Source organism: Mchenga conophoros, linkage group LG3, assembly GCF_057382185.1.
Source record: "Mchenga conophoros isolate Kocher_MC1m ecotype Shallow Benthic linkage group LG3, M_conophoros_male_GT1.1, whole genome shotgun sequence".
NCBI lineage: Eukaryota > Metazoa > Chordata > Actinopteri > Cichliformes > Cichlidae > Mchenga > Mchenga conophoros.
Window position 1 is genome coordinate 54515805 of NC_140528.1, and position 20269 is coordinate 54536073.

Sequence of the window (20269 nt, forward strand, 5' to 3'; positions counted from 1 at the left end):
AGAAGTCGGCCATCTTGGATACAACTTTTGTTTCTTCAATAGGAAGAGGGCCATGTGACACATCAAACTTATTGTTAATGGCACAAGAAAAACAATGGTGTGCTTGGTTTCAACGTAACTTTATTCTTTCATGAGTTATTTACAAGTTTCTCTTTGTTCACAGCCATTGACATGTCAGAGGTTAACTACAGTTACATGATGATGTGTTTCCCTCTTTATGCACTGAAGCTGGCACGTTCCCTGAGTTTTTCCAGCAAGATGGTGCACCACCACATTATGGGCGCCAGGTCCGAGCATTCCTAGATGAACAGTTTCTGACCCCCTTAGACTTTTATCTTTGGGGTCATCTGAAGGATATTGTCTATGGTACGAGATCTGCAGCACCTCAAACTACGGATACTGGATGCCTGTGCTGGCATTTCTCCTGCGGTGTTGCTATCAGTGTGTGAAGAGTGGGAGAAGAGGGTTGCATTGACAATCCAACACCATGGGCAGCACATTGAACACATTTTATAAGTGGTCAGAAACTTGTAAATAACGTACAACTTTTTAAACAGATTTTCGCTATCAGAGCTCTGTTGAGCCAACCAAGGCTTGTTCCTACTTTCTTCTAACAGTGATGAGCAGTAAGATTTTCTAGCTTTAGGGAAGATCTTTTTTTTTCTTTTTTACAGAGTAACACGTGTTAACACATGGCATTGAAGAAGGTAACAAAGGAGGAAGCGCTTGTTTAAATTTTGTTACAGTATTTTGTGAGATTATTATACTATCTTATGCCACCTTAGACTTCTAATTGAAGAATTGTTGAATCATTATACGGCTATAGGCCACATTATACCTTGGATTAAAGATTGTGAAATCATTACACTGTTTTATGATGCATTATACTGCTGAATTATAAGAAATGCTGTTTTCAGAGGATCATGGCCTTAATTGTCTGATTAGAAAGAACAGAACATACTGCACAGGAAGCCAATGTCATAACTTAGGCTCACTGAGAGAGAAAGAATGTGGAAGTTTAGGTTTTATGACTTTGGAGGGGGGCTGAAGCTATAAGAACGTGAGAAATGGTCAGACATTCGAGATCTGGCAGACACCCTGCTGTCCACATCTCCCCTCCAGCCGTTTATGCTCAAAGTGTTGTATGGAATAAAGAGAATTGTATGGAATAAAGAGATTGTTGATTGAGCACTTATACACCAAGTGTTGTTCTTCCTTCAGCCCAAAGATCAAAGAATTGGGATATTTAACAGTTTTCAGAAAGTGAGGTTGTCATTATCAGCATCAATTAATGTTAAAATCTTCCACTATAATTATTTTATCTGAGCTGTTCTTCGTGTTTTCCAGTTGTGGATAATGAGTGTATCAGTTCTAGACTAAGGATAGTCACACCAAAAATAATATTTAATCTAACAATTTCTAAGCACAAATTAATTCATTTTAGATTATAGAACTGGAGAGTCAGGCTAACGTGTTGCTTTTAAAAGCTGCTCTTGAGAAGTGAACTTAATTATTAAAAATGTGTGTTAAATAACAGTGAAGCCAAAACTTCATTCAGCAGCTGAAATGAAAAAGCTCTTGAAGCTGTCAATAGATGCTCATGTTGTGCCAGTAGAGGGCGCTGTAGTTCCACCAATCTGTGGTTTGCTGCTTATGAGTTGGATGATCATGTGTTGGGGCAGCCCTATGGATATAAGAAAATTTTTGATCTACAGAGAGAAAAAAAGAAGAGCGAGAGATATGATCACTGATTTCTTTTATAAATGTAAGAAAGAAGTAGCAAAGGTTTTACAAAACTCTGCTCACAGAAACTATTTTTATGTTGAAATATGTACTTTTGTGGTTGTGCATGTCTATCATGTGTGAACACTGTGGAGTAAATTAGGATGATTATTCAGTTCATAGTATGGCCCCATGCAGTCATTTCTCAGAGTGGGATATTAGACATGCTCACCCAAAGGAATCGCTGTCCAATGAAAAGGCATATTCTTTAAATTATGATAGCAGTTTTGTATGCAACAGTTTTGCAGAGGAATTTGGTTGCGAATTTTTGTTTACTTGCATCCTAGCTTATTGTGGAAATTTTTGAAGTCGGGTATTCCACACACACACACACACACACACACACACACACACACACACACACACACACTAAAATGAGACCCCACTGCTGCAACAAGTCAAACAATTTCATCCCTCCTACATATTCCATGATCAACTGTAAGTGGTATCATTACAGAGTGGAAGTTGTTAAAAATCACAGCAACTCAGTCACAAAGTGTCAGACCACATAACGTTACAGATGAGGGTTGCCAGATTCTGGGGCACATCAGCAGAAAAACTGTGCACCTGGAGCTTCATGTTATGAAGTTGTCATTTCATGGTTTTTTGAGAGATCGGCTCCTGTAGTTTTAACGTGTTAGTGGCCCGGTATTTTTACCATTTAGTGTAATAAGGAGCCTGCCCTCATTCCCTTTATCCTTATGAGTCAGTGGGGATAATGGGTGCATTCCCTGTAATTTGTTGTCGATAAACTTTTTATGGTGCAATTGTTTGACGCTCTGATAGAATTTCTGAATAAATAAAAATATACTTACCTGTGTAAGGAAGGTATCTCTATCAATTTTAGACAAGTCCACCAAAGAGGTCATCTTCATTTGCAAAACTGCAACATCTAAACAGAAGAATGCAACATGTTAGAATTCAATAGAAATCACTTTGCGCTAAAGTTACTGCAAGTAGTTGCATTTATCAACGTTTCAAAGCAACCTCAATTCTGTTGATATTTTTTTAATTCAGACCAAATATTTTTTTCCTATTTTGTGTTAGTAATGAGAGATTGTGTCTTCCATGTTGTCCTCCATGACACATTAAACACAAATGGCTTAATAACTCCAGAATGTGACAATGTAAAATCAATCCGTGTATCTTTGGGTACACACTTTAAAGACTTTTATATCAAACAAATTTGTTTTGTGTTTGTTGTTGAACGAGCCTGTGTTCATCCACCAAGGCTTAGTTGGCTTTACCTAGTAATCGATTTCATTCCTGCTGGCATTTTGATTGTGATTGTATATTTCTTACTTTGCTGATCTTAAGTTTATTCACTAATTGACACTGTTGATTTCAAAGACAATCATTGTGTTTTTCTGGCCAGCTCATGCCTTTATTTTGGAGTTTGGATTTTGTATGCAGTTAGTCAATGCTACAAAATTCACTCAGCATACCTCAAAAGTATTTTGCTGGATTTACAAATTGTGACATGAGGGTATTATGTAGTGATATAAAACTGACGTGAATTTTACTGTTTTGGTGTGACCAGCAATCAATAGACATGAATTAAGGTGAGATTAATAATTGTTACACTGAGACAGAGTAACTATAAAAACATCACCTCATTTTATTCATACTCACAAGATGGTTCACTGGGTGTAGTTGATGTAGGAAGAGTTGTGCTTGGAGTATTAGTAGTAGTTGTTGCAGGTACAATAGTTGGAGTACCGGTAGTAGTTGTTGCAGGTACAATAGTTGGAGTACTGGTAGTAGTTGTTGCAGGGAAAATAGTAGGAGTACTGGTAGTAGTTGTTGCAGGTTCAGTAGTTGGAGTATCGGTAGTAGTTGGAGTATCGGTAGTAGTTGTTGCAGGTTCAGTAGTTGGAGTACTGGTGGTAGTTGTTGTCGTTATTATTGGTCCTATAAACAGTCAGAATTAGATGTTATAACTCAGTTACACTGATTCAGTAAATTCAATTTAAAATGTGGCTGAAATGGTGAAAGGCTCTACTCACCGTTTGCAACAGTCACAGTGACACATCGAAGCTCTGAGTGATACTTGGTTCCACTGTAAAAATAAGTAAGTTTAATATAGGCCTCTGATGCCATGATATCTTCAAGTCACCTAAGCACTGATACTTTCTATCTTAATTGAGCATGCTTTTACGACATGGTGGTTTTCAAACTGGCTGCTTTCTAATACTTGCACCCCTTACTGTACCCCTTACTTATTTCTGGCGCCACTCCGAGCTGGCAGCCAGTATCAGCAGCTCCGACCTGACCGAGTCCTTTTTTCTCTTTTTTTATTGTTATTGTGTTTCTTGTTCTTGTTTTTTTTTTTTTTTTATTGAGGGCTGTACTACTCTGCAACAGAGCTTAGAATTTTATGGACAATTGTTTTTTTTATCACATTTTTTACGGCATCTGTTTCCGGAGAGCGCGTGGATGTCCGACCGCTGCTGTTCCGCCTAGCGCCAAGTGAGCCAGCATCCCCCGCGACGTGAGGAGGATGAGACGCGGCACTTGGGCCGGGATCGGGCGTCGCAGTAAGGTTAGGAGGTACCAGCCTGCGATTCCATCTGTTATTATGGGGAATGTGAGAATGCTCCCCAAAAAAGTGGATGAACTGGCGGCTCTAACCCGACATCAGCGGAGCTACAGGGAGTGCAGCCTGATGTGCTTCACAGAGTCGTGGCTAACCGCGCTAAATCCGGACTCTTGCAAATGGAACACTGAGCAAAAAAAGATCACTTGAACGCAGGCTGTAAGAAACAGTACTCCTCCGTGTGAGCAGATCGCAAATGTAGGTGGGCATTTGTCCAAGCAGGGCCTTATAAATAAAGATGCACCAGTGAACAAACCTCCTGGAGGACAACGAAGGCCATCCCACTCAAGCGTACAGATCACAACAATGGGTCAAGGCCCTACAGTTTGTAATAAACCGTAAAGAGGCATGATATACTGAGTCAATCTTATGAAGACACTGGGCGGAAGCATTCATGTACAGCTGATCACCATAATCTAAAACAGATAAAAATGTGGCATTTACAAGATGCTTTTTTGTCTCAAAAGAAAAGCAAAATTTGTTTCGAAAGAAAAATCCCAGTTTTAGTTTGAGTTTTTTCACAAGATTGTCTATGTGAGATTTAAAGGTCAGAGAATCATCAATTAAAAAGCCAAGATATTTATACGTATGCACCACTTCTATGAGGTTTCCCTCAAGAGTGGACACCAAAGGGACAGTTTGAAAAAATCTCTTTATGTTTGAAAACAACATTAGCTTTGTCTTTTCAGCATTGAGAACCAATTTCAGCTCCAGAAGTGTGTGCTGGACCACGTCGAAAGCTTTCTGCAAAGATTCTATTGCCTTTTCAAGGTTTGAGCCAAAGGAATAAATAACTGTGTCATCAGCATAAAAATGCATACTAGCATTGGACACATTTTGTCCCAAATCATTTATATACATGATGAACAACAGAGGTCCTAAAATTGAATCCCGTGGCACCCCAGTGTGAATATTCAAAAGTTCTGAGCACAGATTTTCACATTTAATGCATTGAGTCCTGTCACTCCAATAGTTAGTGAACCAGGAGACGACATGTCTAGACAGCCCCAAAGAAAGAAGCCTATGCTTTAAGATGGCGTGATCCACAGTGTCGAAAGCTTTTGACAGGTCGATAAAGAGAGAAGCACAGTGCTGTTTTTTATCAAGAGCAACAAGTATGTCATTTATCACTTTTGTGGCAGCAGTAACAGCACTATGCTGTTTTCTGAACCCAGATTGCAGTTTTGAGAGAACTTCATTAGAGTACAAGAACTCTTTTAATTGCTCACTGACGAGAGACTCAAGGACTTTTGCCAAGACACACAAGTTTGATATTGGCCTGTAATTAGTCAGAATGGCCGGGTCGCCTCCTTTTAATATTGGCGTAACAAAAGCAGACTTCCAAACAAGTGGAATTTCTTTATTTTGGATTGAAAGATTAAAAAGGATCGTAAGAGGTTGTGCAATGTAATCAGCTGCTATTTTCAAAAAAATAGGGCTCTATTAAGTCTGGCCCTGGGGGTTTCCTGTGATCTAAGGCTTTAAGAGCTTTATGCACTTCCTGGACAGAAAAAGGAGAAAAATCAAAAAGCTCCCCAAAATATGTTTGGGGTTCTGTGCAGGGAATCATGGGGGCTGCTCCAACAGAGTTAAATAAAAAACCAGTAGCTACGAAGTGCTTGTTAAAGCTATTTAAGACCTCAGTTCTGTCATCAACTGGGACAGAATCTTTTAAAATGAATTTTGGAAGAGCCTGTGATATTTTATTTATAGATAAAGACTTAATTACTTTCCAAAATTTCTGAGGGTTATTCAGGTTTTCTGTAGTAACAGATAAATAATATTCTGACTTAGCCTTCTTGATAAGTGTTGTGCATTTGTTTCTTAATTTCCTGAAATCTAACCAGTCAGTCAGGGAATCGTTTTTCCTAGCTTTTGCCCATGCCACGTTGCGCTGATGGATGGACTCTGATAATTCCGATGAAAACCAAGGGTTCTCCCGTCCCTTGACCCTAAATTTTCTGGCAGGTGCATGCTTATTTAAAATCTTCATAAAAATTTCTTTAAAATAAGCCCAAGCCAGATGGATGTCTGGTATCAGACTCACATTTTCCCAATTTACCATGGACAAGTCATAATGAAACGCTTGCTCATTAAATATTTTAAAATTTCTTTTACAGATGATACGCGGTTTACATTTAGGGATTTTAGTGTTCCTACAAGTAGCAACTACACAATGATCGCTTAAATCATTACAGAACACGCCTAGAGACAGGAACTTATGAGGGACATTTGTTAGAATTAGGTCAATCAAAGTAGATTTGTCAGGACTCTTTATATTTGGCCTTGTAGGTAGGTTGACCAACTGGCTAAGATTAACAGAGTCACAGATTTAAATTCATCAGAAGCTATATTCAGCCAGTCCCAGTTCAAGTCTCCGGCCAATAGAAGTTCATTATAATTTAATTTGGACAGAAGATGCTTTAGAGATAATAAAGTTTCCTTTACAGCAGACGGAGGCCTATAGCACCCAACAACTGTTATAGAGAGAGACTTTACTATTTTAATATTCAAAGCCAAGAATTCCATTTGTTTAGGAATAGATTCAGATAAAACAATGGATACTTCATATCTTGATTTAACATAAATTGCTACGCCTCCACCTTTCCTAGGCCTATCTGTACGATAAAGATTGTATCCCATTATGTTGATGTCATCATCTGTAATAGATTTGGACAACCAAGTTTCGGAGATAATCACAATATACGCGTTTGTCAATTTCGCCCAAATTCTGACCAAGTCCATCTTGTGTAATAAACTGCGTACGTTTAGATGAACACATTTTAACCCTGGCTGAGATTTAAAATCGGCAGGGGTCTGGACACTTTTCAACTCAGGTCCAGGATTTGGTTGCACATCTCCGGATATAAGTAAAAGTAAAACAATCATCATTAACCTTCGTTTCATATTACATTTAAAAGCATTTTCGTACTTTGCAGATGTTAACGACAAATACTGCTTTTTCTTAAGTGAAAATGAAAGATTATACAGAACAAGAGAACCTTGTAATTTGGGTAATACTTCATATCGATTTAAGCTAACAACCAGAGCCAAATGAATCGTTGGTGACTCCAGGTGCACTTCTACAGTTGACCTAGTGCCACTAAAATAAGTTTCACCCATACTCAGCTCATATTCTGCAGTTCTCACCCAAAGAGCACCGCAATGTCCCAAGTCCCAAACCACGAATATACACAATAAAGCTTCGATAAGTGTCCTCGTCTTCATAATGATAGCCCAGGGTCCAAAATGGGGGTGAATACAAAAGGCTCCAACCTATTAGCTCCGAATCCGAGCGGAGGTGGACTAAGCAATCCGGGGATCAGATGGGGGTGCGTCGTAGCAGGCTCCAGCCCGGCCTGTTAGCTGCGTGTCTGGACGGTGTAGCAGTCTCCGGCCTGTTAACTCTGCGTCCAGGCAGTATAGCAGGCTCCGTCCTGTTAGCTCCGCGTCCGGGTGGTGTAGCATACTCCGGCTTCGTTAGCTTCGAAATACGGACAATGTAGCCGGCTCCAGCCTGCCAGCTCTGAGTCCGGGAAATGCAGCGGGCTCCGGCCTGATTTGCTCCGAGTCTGGGGGACGCAACAGTCCGAGCTAGCTCCAAACAGTGCTAGCTCCAAGTCCGAGCGGGGGAGGACAAGGAGGACAGGGCAGGGCCCAGCCTGCCCTCCCAGGAATCTAGTAGACGCAGTAGGCACTGGCAGGCTCCGGCCCATCAATCCAGAGTCCAGATGGAGGCGGACACGGTAGACTCAGGTTTGCCTACCCAGAGTCAGTATTTAGACCGGCCCGCTTTGCCCAAAGCCCTATTTCAGTCCAGAGGGAGACGCTACGGCGAGAGTTTACGTGTCGCCATCTTGGAAAAAATTCAGTGTTGTGACAGTCAGCTGGAAATGGAAGATAAGGCAAGAAAAGGAAAACTACAGGAGGAAGATGGAAGAGCAGCTGCAACAGGACAACATCAGAGGGGTTTGGAACAGCCTGAAGACAATCTCAAGACAAAAACCAACCCCCCAGGCTGCAGGAGACTTGGGGTGGGTGAATAACCTAAATAAATATTTGAATAGGTTTGATCAACCACCCACCCCTCCCCCATCACCGTCCCCCCTGCTGCCATTTCCCTCATCTTCAGGAACTGCCTGTCTTTCATCTCAGGACTTCTGTTCAATCTGTGCCTGTCACTGGGGAAAGTACCACAGCTGTGGAAGACATCCTGTGTGGTACTGGTACCAAAGACGTTCCTCTTCACCCTCTACACTGCAGACTTCTCCATCAACTCCCCATGCTGCCACCGACAGAAGTTCTCTGACGACTCTGTCATAGTCAGCCTCATCACAGGAGTACAGACAGTGAACTCTGGACTTTGTGGACCAATGCCAGCAGAACCACCTGCTGATCAACACTGGAAAAACCAAGGAGTTGGTGGCGGACTTCCGGAGACGCAGACCGACCACATTGACAGCGGTGAACATGCAGGGAGTGGACATTGAGATAGTGGACTTGTATAGGTGCCTGGGTGTTTACCTGAATAATAAGCTAGACTTGAGCCACAACACAGATGCTCTATACAAGAAGGGTCAGAGCAGACTCTACCTGGTGAGGTGGCTGAGGTCATTTGGAGTCCAGGGAGCGCTTTTAAAGACCTATGACTCTGTGGTGGCATCTGTAATTTTTTACAGTGTTGTATGTTGGAGCTGCTGTTTATTGACAGCTGAGAGGAAGAGGTTGGATAAACTCATCAGGAAGGCCAGCTCTGTACTGGGATGCACCCTGGACCCCAGTGCAGGTGGTGGGAGACAGAAGGACTCTGGCCAAAATAACATCTCTGTTGGACAGAGTCTCCCACCCCATGCATGCATGTAAATGTTGCTGAACTGCAGAGCTCCTTCAGTGACAGACTGCTGCATCCTGGATGCACGAAGGAGCATTTCCGCAGGTCCTTCCTCCCTGCAGCTGTCAGACTGTACAATCAGAACTGCTCCCAACAAACATAGATGTTTACATCAGCGCTGTAACTTGGCACTATTTTATCAACCAATTCACACTATAACCAGGGTTTGCCTCTTATCTGTATTTAATTTAATTTAATTTAATAACAGTACAGTACTCTGTTTTTGGTAACCATTGTCCTTGATGTAAATATGTAAAAAATGTGTATGTTTGTTTGTATATGTGTCTTTCTTGCTGCTGTTACACCCAAATTTCCCCTTGTGGGACAATTAAAGGATTATTCTATTCTATTCTATTCTATTCTACTGGTCACTACAGCAGAAGATTTGCCTCCTATGTTTCTAACATCCTTTTCAGTCACACCAACCCTATGTATGTCTTCCTTCACTACATCCATGAATCTTCTTCAATCTTTTTTTCTCTTTTTCTCTTTCTAAAAGCAGTGTTAGGGAGTAACGAAATACATGTACCAGCGTTACGTATTTAAAATACAAAATACAAAATATAATATAATATAACTGTATCCTGTTAACGTTTAAATAGGTGGTAATCGGAATACAGCTACTTTGTTGAAATAAATGGAATACACAGTGGTCATTTCCTGTTTCGTATGTTAGGCTATCCCCTCTCTATGTCTTCTCCAATTTGGTGATTAAACACAGTCAGGCGCAGGTTTAGCTCAGTTGGATCCGCATGTAATTACATATCACATGGCTGAGAGCGGCTGGCCCAGGTTCGAGTAGGATTCGCAGCCTTTTATAAAAAAAATACCCCCCCCCAAAAACAAACAAACAAACAAACAAAAAAAAAAACAACCCAATTTCTATTTGGGATTAATACAGTTTCTCTGATTACTAACATTGTTAGCTGGCGTTAGCTGAGGTTAGCTCATAGACTGCAGACTGTTAGGCCGTTTCTAAATACTCATGTACTTGAGTCCGTACTCGTGTTCTTGCTGGTCTGGACTTCATAAGTTCACACGGGAGTCCGGACTTTCCGAGAACGCAGTGCGATCATTCCACAATTGGAACAGCAGTGTACATGATGATATCACAGCTCCGGAGTTTTTACTGCCGTCCCCTCTTAATTTAACTGTAATTAATATTTGCAATGGAAATGACACATGACATAAAAAAATGACACATGATGTAGTAGATTTCTTTAAAAAAAGATAATTGAAACTAATTTGATTTGAACAAATATTTAAAATATAATCTGATCATTTTTGGAGCAGCCTTTAGGATCTCCAGTATTAACATGCTGTTTTTAGACTTGATGGATAGCATTAACAACCTGCTACCTGCAAATAATCATGTGCAGTTACACATGATTATTGACAGACAAAAAGAAAACATATTACTGATACCGAAATAGTTTTCTATACAAGATCAATGCAAAAAGTGCAGCCTTACCTAATGTCCATCCCACTGTTATTCGTTTTATATTAAGATTCAAAAATTTAGTTGGTATTGGTAAGTGAGTAACCTTCAGTAATGGTAATAAATCACACAGCAATAGTGCATTCATGTAGTTGTAAAAAGCATGATAATATATGTAAGAGCTGTTTTTCTCTTGTTATCAGCTTCCTGGTTTTCATTTTGTCTCCTCACTACAATCGTAATCTCAAAAGATAAAAAAAAATGTTTATTGACTCAAAGGAGAGCTAACTGACTTCTAATGATGGAACAATCCTTAAAACAGGAAACTTTTTCAGCAACAAGTTAAAATGTCCATCCATCCATCCATCTTCATCTGCTTTATCCGAGGCCGGGTCGCGGGGCCAGCAACCTTGAGCAAAGAGGCCCAGACCTCCCTCTCCCCAGCCACCTCCTCCAGCTTATCCGGGGGAACACCAAGGCGTTCCCAGGCCAGCCGAGAGATATAATCTCTCCAGCGTGTCCTGGGTCTGCCCCGGGGCCTCCTCCCGGTGGGACATGCCTGGAACACCTCACCCAGGAGGCGCCCAGGGGGCAGCCTTGTCAGATGCCCGAACCACCTCAGCTGGCTCCTTTCGATGTGGAGCAGCAGCTGCTCTACTCTGAGCCCCTCCCGGATGGCCGAACTTCTCACCCTATCTCTAAGGGAGAGGCCAGCCACCCTTCGGAGGAAGCTCATTTCTGCCGCTTGTATCCGCGATCTCGTTCTTTCGGTCACCCACAGCTCGTGGCCATACTTGAAATCCTCCACTTGGGGCAGGAACTCATCCCCGACCCGGAGTGAGCACTCCACCCTTTTCCGGCTGAGAACCATGGCCTCAGATTTGGAGGTGTGACTTTGAAAATTTTTCATTTCAGGAATTTCAGCTGCTATAACTTTCTACAGAGTCATTTATATGAAATATGAGACTGACCCAGAAACGGCCTGGACAACAAAACAGATGGGGAGGCTTTGTCCGTCTTCGCTCTCAGATGGTGCCCATCTCAGGGTGAACTGTCCAGGTCCTGATGCACTGTTGATTAACTTGTATGGCCCACTGTAGAGCAGTTCAGAGATCCTTCAAAAGACAAAATCAAAAACTCGTCAAATTGTGTTTCTTTTTTTCAATATCTCCGCGACTACAAAAGGAGCATATTTCTTTGGTTTCCCAACTAGAGCACAGCTTTTATTAGGCCATGCTTGTTTTTTGTTTTGATTTTTTGCATATACCAACCAACCTTGGAAGTGTTTCATGTTGCCTTACTTTCAATGTTTACTGTTGTTTTACCTAATCTTTTTGTATTTATGTCCTTAAATCTGTATTGTCTTGGCTGTTTTTCACTTACTGTGTCGTCTAACTTGACGTCTGACTGTAATCTTGTACATCAGCACTGGAGTTTTGTAATAATAAAGATCATCTCACATATGTAACCTGATAAACTAAAAAATAGTTTTGATTTTCACATCACTCATTTCTGATAGATTCAGACTTCTAGGACTATTTCTCATGTCTACCCAGAGGCTGCCCTGAATGAAATATTTAAACTTTTATATATTCAGACAAAGTCTTTAACTGTGTTTTACTTACATGGAGTTAAGTGCCTCTGCAGTGATGTTAATTTCCAGAGTCTGACTGACATTGTTGTAGAGCTGAGCTCCGTTGGCTGGTGTTGGAGGAAGAAACTTGGGCAGAAAGAGTCCTTCTGTGCAGGATGGAACTGCAGGATCAACTGGAAGAATACAGAGAAGTTAAGGTGATTCTCACAGGATGCAAAGATGATCCACAGTAAAATATCTGCTGGACAGATTAATATTTGTTGGTCCAGAGAATCAGTCCCGATGACACTGGTGGTCAAACATCTCTGTACATCAGGCCGAGCACTAAGTTCATCAGCAGCAGCTCTTTAGTGCTTTCATTGTAAGATAATGAAACGTATATAGGTACCTTTCAAAGCAAACTGAATCGGTATTTTGCTGATGGCATCGTTGGTAGTTATTATTGTTTGTGTCCCGCTGGTTTGAGTCAGAGTGATGGTCTGTCTGGGGAAGTCCTCCATCACCAGCTGTACTACATACGAACCTTCATTACTGCTGCTGGTGGGGCTGAATGACAGAGTACAAGACGACTGCAAGAGGACGAAAATGGGCTTGAAGTTAAAATAACCAAAATGTTTTCTGTCATGTAATTAAATTGAGGGCTATAAATAACTGCTACTTCTTTTGGACAAACTTTCACTTCTACCAAATCGATATCAATTGTAATTCAATTAAAAAGCTTTTAGTCTTTGCCTGTCTCATCTGACATGAGAGTAACAATCATTGCTCACCGATGAGAGGCTGAGGACAGAGGGTGGAGTGCAGGGGTTACACTCTGAGAGTGCAGAGTTTCCATATCTGCATTTAACTTCGTCTCCATCAGGGTCAAACATCAACAGGCTGAAATCTCTCTGACAGTTTGAAGGAACTCTGAGAGAGAAACAAAGATTGTAGCTCTATTTGCTGTATTCATTTTAATGTAACGGACGGGTGATAAATACTTTGTTAAATTAATTGAAAATGAAAAGGATAAATGAAAAATATGAAATGTAAAAGAAAACTAGATTTATAACAAAGATACACACATAAAGTGGGCTTACCTCACAGCTGGTAGGATGGTGGTCTGAGGTGATGTGTTGGCTTTGCTGATGTCAGACCGGTTCCTCAGTTCCACCCGAGTCACGGCTGTCCATGATATGATGTTATTGATGTTTGATATCCAGTTACCACTATTCAACCTTGATAGAAAATTCAGTTTTCAAAGTCTGAACATAACATGTTTTAGTAAATTATTAGTTTACCATGTGTCACTCATCAAAAAGACTGTTTAGTGGAGCTGCTGATGTTTTGGGGAAGTTGTTTTGTCGCCCTTCAATGGCAATTAAAAAATGTTGTAACAAATTACCTTTTCCTGTTGTACACTCACCAAAGTTCAAACGGAGCGTTGCTGGAAACCCGTCGAGTCATGATTCCCTCTCTCTGACACCAGTCTCCACTGCTCTCCTGTTTTACCACATATAGTGTGTAGGTTCCAGTCCCACAATCACCACTGAGGCAACTCCATATATCACCATGTGTGCAGTCGTGGAAGTTCAGTTTATACCGAATGGTCACCTGTAGAGTTACAGCCACAAAGTGTTTACCTAACATTTTAAATTTTTCAAGTCCCTAAATTATTTTAGAAAGAAAATGTACGTACTGTGACAGATCCATCTGCAAAAGTGTCCTTTGGGTAGTAGGTCATGACTGTGCCTAAAAAATGTGAAGCCTGAGTGCCGCAAACCATCAGCAGCACCAAAGATGTCTCAGAGAGCAACATGATGAATGTGTGTGTCTTTGCACAAAGGCAGAAATCACTGAGAACACCTGTACATCCAAAGACAGCCTCACTTTCACTCTGTCCTTTTGTCTGATGTTTTTTTCCCACACGGAAGTTGATTCAGTTTGTAAATCAGAAAATTACCTGGAATGAGGAAACGTCTTTCAAAGATTACAGTCAGATGGGTATTGCACCGAATGCAGCTGTCTAAACCACCTGCAAGAAGCACGAGTATATTTTCAACTATATTTAAACAAAGTTGTTTTGAATTTGTCAAAACAACATTTGTTTTTAATTTCATCTTTTGGGGGGCGACCGTGGTTCAGGGGGTTGGGGAGCTCATCTTGTTTGTGGAAGGTTGCCAGTTCAACCCCCTGTCTGTCTCAGTCGTTGTGTCCTTGGGCAAGACACTTCACCTATCGCCTAGTGGTGATGGCCAGAGGGACCGATGGCGTGGTATGGCAGCCTCGCTTCGGTCAGTCTGCCCCAGGGCAGCTGTGGCTACAACTGTAGCTTGCCTCCTCCAGTGTGTGTGGATGTGAGAGTGAATGAATAGTGGAAATGTAAAGCGCTTTGAGGGTCTCGAAAAGCGCTATATAAATGCAATGCAATCCAATCTTTCAGTTGTAATAGTGATTAACACAGTGTCAATTGGTTTTGTGAAACAAAAGTTACTTCTTTTTTTTTTTTTATTGAAAGTTTTGTAATTATGACAGTCATCCACATGAAAAAAACAAAAACAAAAAAAAAACAGTAAAAAAAACCAAACAAACAACTTATGATCATTGCTTCACTCTCATGGTATGTTTAGACCAAACACAAATCCCTCTTTTCCCATAATTACATATAGATATACAAAATTTGAGCCCCAGTCATCTTTATGGACCGCCAGCCCTGTATCATTCAGCTTTGATATGGAGACAGAAAAAATAGGAAGGGAAAATATTGTAAAATCCAAATTCATTCTATATCTCACAAATGATCATTTCTGTGCAGATTGTACCTTCTTATTTTCCTTTGGCTTTGCTAAGAAATAACGTCTTATTGCAGATTATATTCTGCCACTGAGAACCTCATAAGCTTTTTTATAAAAAGGTACTTTAATTTAGCAATACACACAAACAAAAAAACAAAAAAAAAAAAAAAAACAACCCGCCCCCGTCCCCAGAAAAAAAAAAGAGAGAGAAAAAAAAACCCCAACAAACAAAGATACTACGCTCTAACAATAACATAATGGCACAGTGAGACCCGCAGATCTGCTCGGTCCAGTCTCTTTTATAAACTACCTTAAAAAAGAAAAAAAAAAAAACGTCTTTAGCAGACCTTCCTTCTTCCAGTAGTTGCGTGAATATCTCATCCCATGTTACCACCTTCAACAAATCTCTCCCATTTCCTCCAGTTTTTATGAAATTGGTCCATTTTGAGGTTAAAAAAAAAAGTAAGTTTTTCCATTCTATGTATTTCCTCCATTATTCCTATCCAATCTTTCTTTGTTGGGGGCTCTTTCTCCAGCCACCTCCTGGTAAGCGCTTTTTTGCCAGCTCCCAACAGGATGTTTATCAAGTATTTGTCCTTTAAGGAGGCTGCTGATGGGATATCGCCCAAGTACACAGTACAAAAAATCGAAATTTAGTTTGAGACCAGTCACCAAGTAAATTGATTTGACCAATTCACTCCAGTATGACAGGATTATTGGGCATTTCCAAAATATATGGAAATGATCTGCCATGTTTTCCCCACAGTTTCTCCAGCAGTGTCCATCTGTCAGTTGACCTTTTTGTTTGTATTTTATTTTGGGTGTTATAAAAAACCTAATAAAATTTTTCCACGTGAATTCCCTCCAATAACCCGAGCTAGTAGTTTCCATCTGTGTCCTGCATATATTTAACCAACTGTCCTCTGATATGTTGATTTTAGCCTCCGTTTCCCATTTAATTTTGATATAATTGGTTGATTGATCCTTAAGTGATTGTAAGCAACTTTTGTTGTGTTTACAACAAAAGTTACTTCTGTTCACAACAGATCACAGAGAGTGCAAGCTCCATGTTTCATTAGTGTCTCTTGTGCATGGTAAAATGTACTACAGTCAATACTAGTAGTGCAACGGATCAAAAAACTCACAGTTCGGTCCGGATCACGGTTTTGAGTCACGAATCAGCAAAAAAAGAAATAGACAAGAAAAATTTAACTCTCAGTTTTTTTATTTAAATACTTTTTGGCCATTAAAAACATTCAACTCAAAACTCATTCCCCGCAATTATATAAAACAAATTAAGGTGCATAATAGGGTATAATAATCATTTCCTTTAATGTGGGCACAATCAAAAACAACTTAAAATGCAATTTAGGTATCATTCCTTCCTACTTTGAACATGGAGAATGAATAACACTCCACATCAAAAAAGAAGAAACAAAGCAAAGCAGACGTATGCCTATAACTTCAATTTTTTTTTCAAAAGATGAGGATTTCTACATTCTCTGGGGAGAGTGTAGACCTCTGTGCTGTAACTATCTCCCCTGCTGTTGAGAACACTTTCTCGCTAGGCACTGAAGTGCCAGGCACCACAAGCTAGACTCTTGCCAACATGGCAAGGTGAGGGTATTTACAGTCATTGCTTTTCATCCACGTCAGTGGATCACCATTGACTGGAATGCCACTTGCAGCCACATAGGATGCCACCTCCTCTTTGATGGTGTCAGCAAAAGCCTTGCTGCCCATGTCCTTTGGTGCAAATGTCTTGCCAAAAAGCTGCGCCATTGCCGACTTCTTTTGACAAGACATGTGTCTGCTCCTGGTGGTGCTGCTTGACCCTGCAGGGAAAGTTACTTCATAGATTAAAAAAATTTTTAATATATATTTCATAGATGTTAAAATGGGGCAATAACTTAAACATCATCATTATAAATAAATAATACATAGTTTTAAAATATTTATTTTCTTTACCTCTTCACAGTCTACAGTGCGAAGACTGCTCACAATCTCAGTAGTGAGATCACTGTATATCCTCAGGCATAGAGCAAGGTTTAGGTGAGACAGGGACTTGAACCTTTAATCAAGTGCAGTAGATCTGTGAAGGTAGTCCTGTAGGGTTGGTGGGGAAGTGTTTCTGGGCTTCAGGTCCTCTCTAATGGCAGACTTGACGTGATGGCGCTGTCTTCCTCACTTGGGGCCATGGATTGTAGGATCCTTGTTTTCAGAGGCAGGATCATGAACACAGATGGTGCAGTTTCAGTGTTCAACAGAGTTGTAACCGCTTTGAGTGGTTTAAGCAGCTGGAGGACCTCCTCTGCCACTCTAACATTATTATCAGACAAGGTGACAATGTCTCTGACATTTTTCTTCAGGTTTTTATCTGTTGTGACATCATGTACGAGCTTATGAGTAGGCAGCTGTAGCATAACTTGCTTGGTCTTAAGCACATGAGCAGCTCTTGAGCTTTTGTCTAAGTAGGAAACCACCTTCCTTATCCTCCCAAGGAAGCGTCCCATCTTACTCAATATAATTCCTTTTTGGGATGCTAAATTAATTGCATGTGCTAAGCACCCTATCTGTGGGCTCAGTCCTGCCTCATTCACTGCATTTATTTGGTTTATAGTATTATCTGTTGTGACTGGGATGTTATTATTGGGCCTCTATATCCTCCACTCCACCACTGTTCCAGTAAATGCGCCAGATTTGTGTCTTTCTGACTCTCATAGAGGGAGCGTGTCTGCAGTACAGGGCTTTGTATTGTGGGATTGTGGGATTGTGGGATTTGAATCCGTAACAGTTTGGGGGCTCGTCCTGTGGTATTGGGGTGGAAGTTGGAGGTTTGGACGGTCCAAGGTTGTCAAACGGACAGGCACAAGCCAGTGGTCTGACATGAGTGGGCATAAGCCGGCTTATACAAAGGTAAGGCACTACCTGTTGAATCTATTTCCAAAGTGTGCCAAATTGGACATGATAAAATTAAAGTCTACTCGCTGAAATTACTGGTGGATGTCTGTTTTGATTTTGATGAAAAATCTCATGAGTTAAAGCAGTTAGAGTCTGCTAAGAAGACGTTAAAGCAGTTAGAGTCTGCTAAGAAAAGTTTAAATACTGGGTTAGAGTCCCACGAAATTGAGTTAGAGTCTCAAGTAGTTTGGTAGGGAATTGGTCATTTTGTTGGTTAGAGTCCAAATTGGTTATAAGAGTGGACCTGAGTGGTCATTTTGTGAGTTAGAGTCTCCATTGACCTTTGGCACTTGCCTCAGTCAGACTCTTGTTTTGGGGTGCTGACTGTGGCTTCAAAATGTTATAAATTATTATAGGATGGCAGTTAGAGTCTGCTAAGAAGCGCATAGCCCGGAGGTTACGCTCCCTCCTGGCCGTGGACGCGCGACCTTGACCTGTCGGCGAACAGGGTTAGTTCAGTTTGGCTTAACTGTGGGGTACAGGGCATCCTGGAATAAGCTAGGAGTTAGAGTCTCCTTACCTTTTGTAACGGTATCTGCGCTTTTTTGGACACTGTTAAATTGAGTTAGGGACTTTAGAGATTAGGCCAGATACAGTTAGAGTCTGATACTGGTTAATTGATTACAAAAAAGTTGGACTTTCTTCGGTTGGACCCATTAACTTAAATTTGTCAAAATTGTGTAGGCGCTAAAGCTGTCAGGCCTTACAGTGATTGTAAATATAAGACGTCTGTGTAATATAAAATAACAGAGCTTTGTGTGAGACTGTGTGTGACGTGCAGCTGCAGCGCTGCGAGCTATTTTTAGACTGTGTGTGAACATGCAAATGAGGTGGCTGCTGTGAAGCGCACAGAGGACTTTTGCTTCCTGTTTAGCGTGTTTTTGAGTTTTATAATTATGATTTGCAAACAATGATGCATGCCTGTAATTAAAACGCTGATTTTGCTGATTATAATATTACAAATAAAGTTTTGAATGACTAGGGTGAAGAGTATGCAGCACCACCCTGTCAGATGCCAGTCACGGTGGGGCTCAGTGATGAATCAGGTGAGCTGGATTCATGGCTGAATCAAGACAAAGATTCCCCTGCTGTGGTCAGTAAGGGAAAAACAGGGGGAAATAAAATTTAAAAGAGGCATGGATGAACGTTTATGTGTCAAGTTTATAAACGGGATAAAAATGGGGTGTTTTACTGTTATTTTAGCATCAGCATTATTATTGCATCAGAATCATATAACAGGCATTGCGTTAATCATTTATTGAAGCTATTGGCATTATACTAACATTTGTATTACAGTGATTGTTATAACCTCAGGTTAATCTTCTATTCACAGGTGTCAGGATAATCATATAATCTTTCATTGCAGGTGTAATCATGATCATTTTTATACATATTGCAGTTTGTTGCTCATTATAGAGTTGTGCTCAAGTTAATAAGGGTTAAAAGCTACAGTCAGCGCGATGTTTGGCTGATCTATGGACTGGAGTGACTTCGAGCATAGAAGGCCGCACGCGCTTACATAACACTGACATCATGCTTTTCTTTGTGATCTTTTATTCAGTTATATCTTTTGCTAAGTTTTATGTAGTGGCAGTTAATTAAACGACATTCATTTAATATTACATACCTGATTCAGAGCATTACACAGATAAACTTAACAATCTGCAAAACCTTGTAGCTGCAATGTTGTGTCTCCATAAGGGACAGTTGGCTGCAGAAGATAAGTGGGAGTCAGTGCCTGTCCTCGAGAAGGAGAGCATGTTCCTTTGCTGTGTCAAAAGTAGTCAACAAGTTCATATTCAAGTGAAGTTCATATTAATGCAGGTTTTGTTTCTTGGCAATTCTGCGGACGCAGGCTCTGGGCGGAGCCAGGAGTTGAACAGATCTAACATGACAATTAAATTGATTTCATTCCCTGGCACAGGCTGACAGGACTGGAGCAAAGACACTGGATAGGAGGAGGTCTCATACCTTCTAAGATAGGAGGTCACTAACCTTTTCTTTTAATTTTCTAGCTCCGTTGATTTGACACATGGGAATGTGTCAAAAAAGGGGGGGAAGTTGAGTTTTAACATCAAACAAGGATTATATGAACATTTTTATGACTTCATTTGTGTTTTAATAACTTAGGTATGGTAAAGCTTAAGCTAATAGTGACCCAAAAGGTTTCCGGACTTTTTTAGAGAACCAGTGAGAAGCATAAATCATTATTTCCATGTTTATGCATTAATCA

The 20269-nt window shown here is 40.6% G+C and overlaps 1 protein-coding gene across 1 annotated transcript; it reads right to left on the reverse strand.

Annotated features, from left to right (window-relative positions):
• Positions 1-1598: 1598 nt before the first annotated feature.
• Positions 1599-19992, reverse strand: LOC146579544 (uncharacterized). The gene is made up of 12 exons (XM_085263327.1): positions 19972-19992; positions 13980-14114; positions 13707-13894; positions 13381-13518; positions 13072-13210; positions 12690-12870; positions 12333-12474; positions 11679-11822; positions 3785-3841; positions 3415-3455; positions 2598-2674; positions 1599-1709 (listed from the first exon to the last, which is right to left on the reverse strand). The coding sequence occupies exons 2-12, from the start codon at positions 14097-14099 to the stop codon at positions 1599-1601; spliced, it is 1338 nt and encodes a 445-aa protein (XP_085119453.1). The 5' UTR covers positions 14100-14114; positions 19972-19992.
• Between the last annotated feature and the right edge of the window lie 277 nt (positions 19993-20269).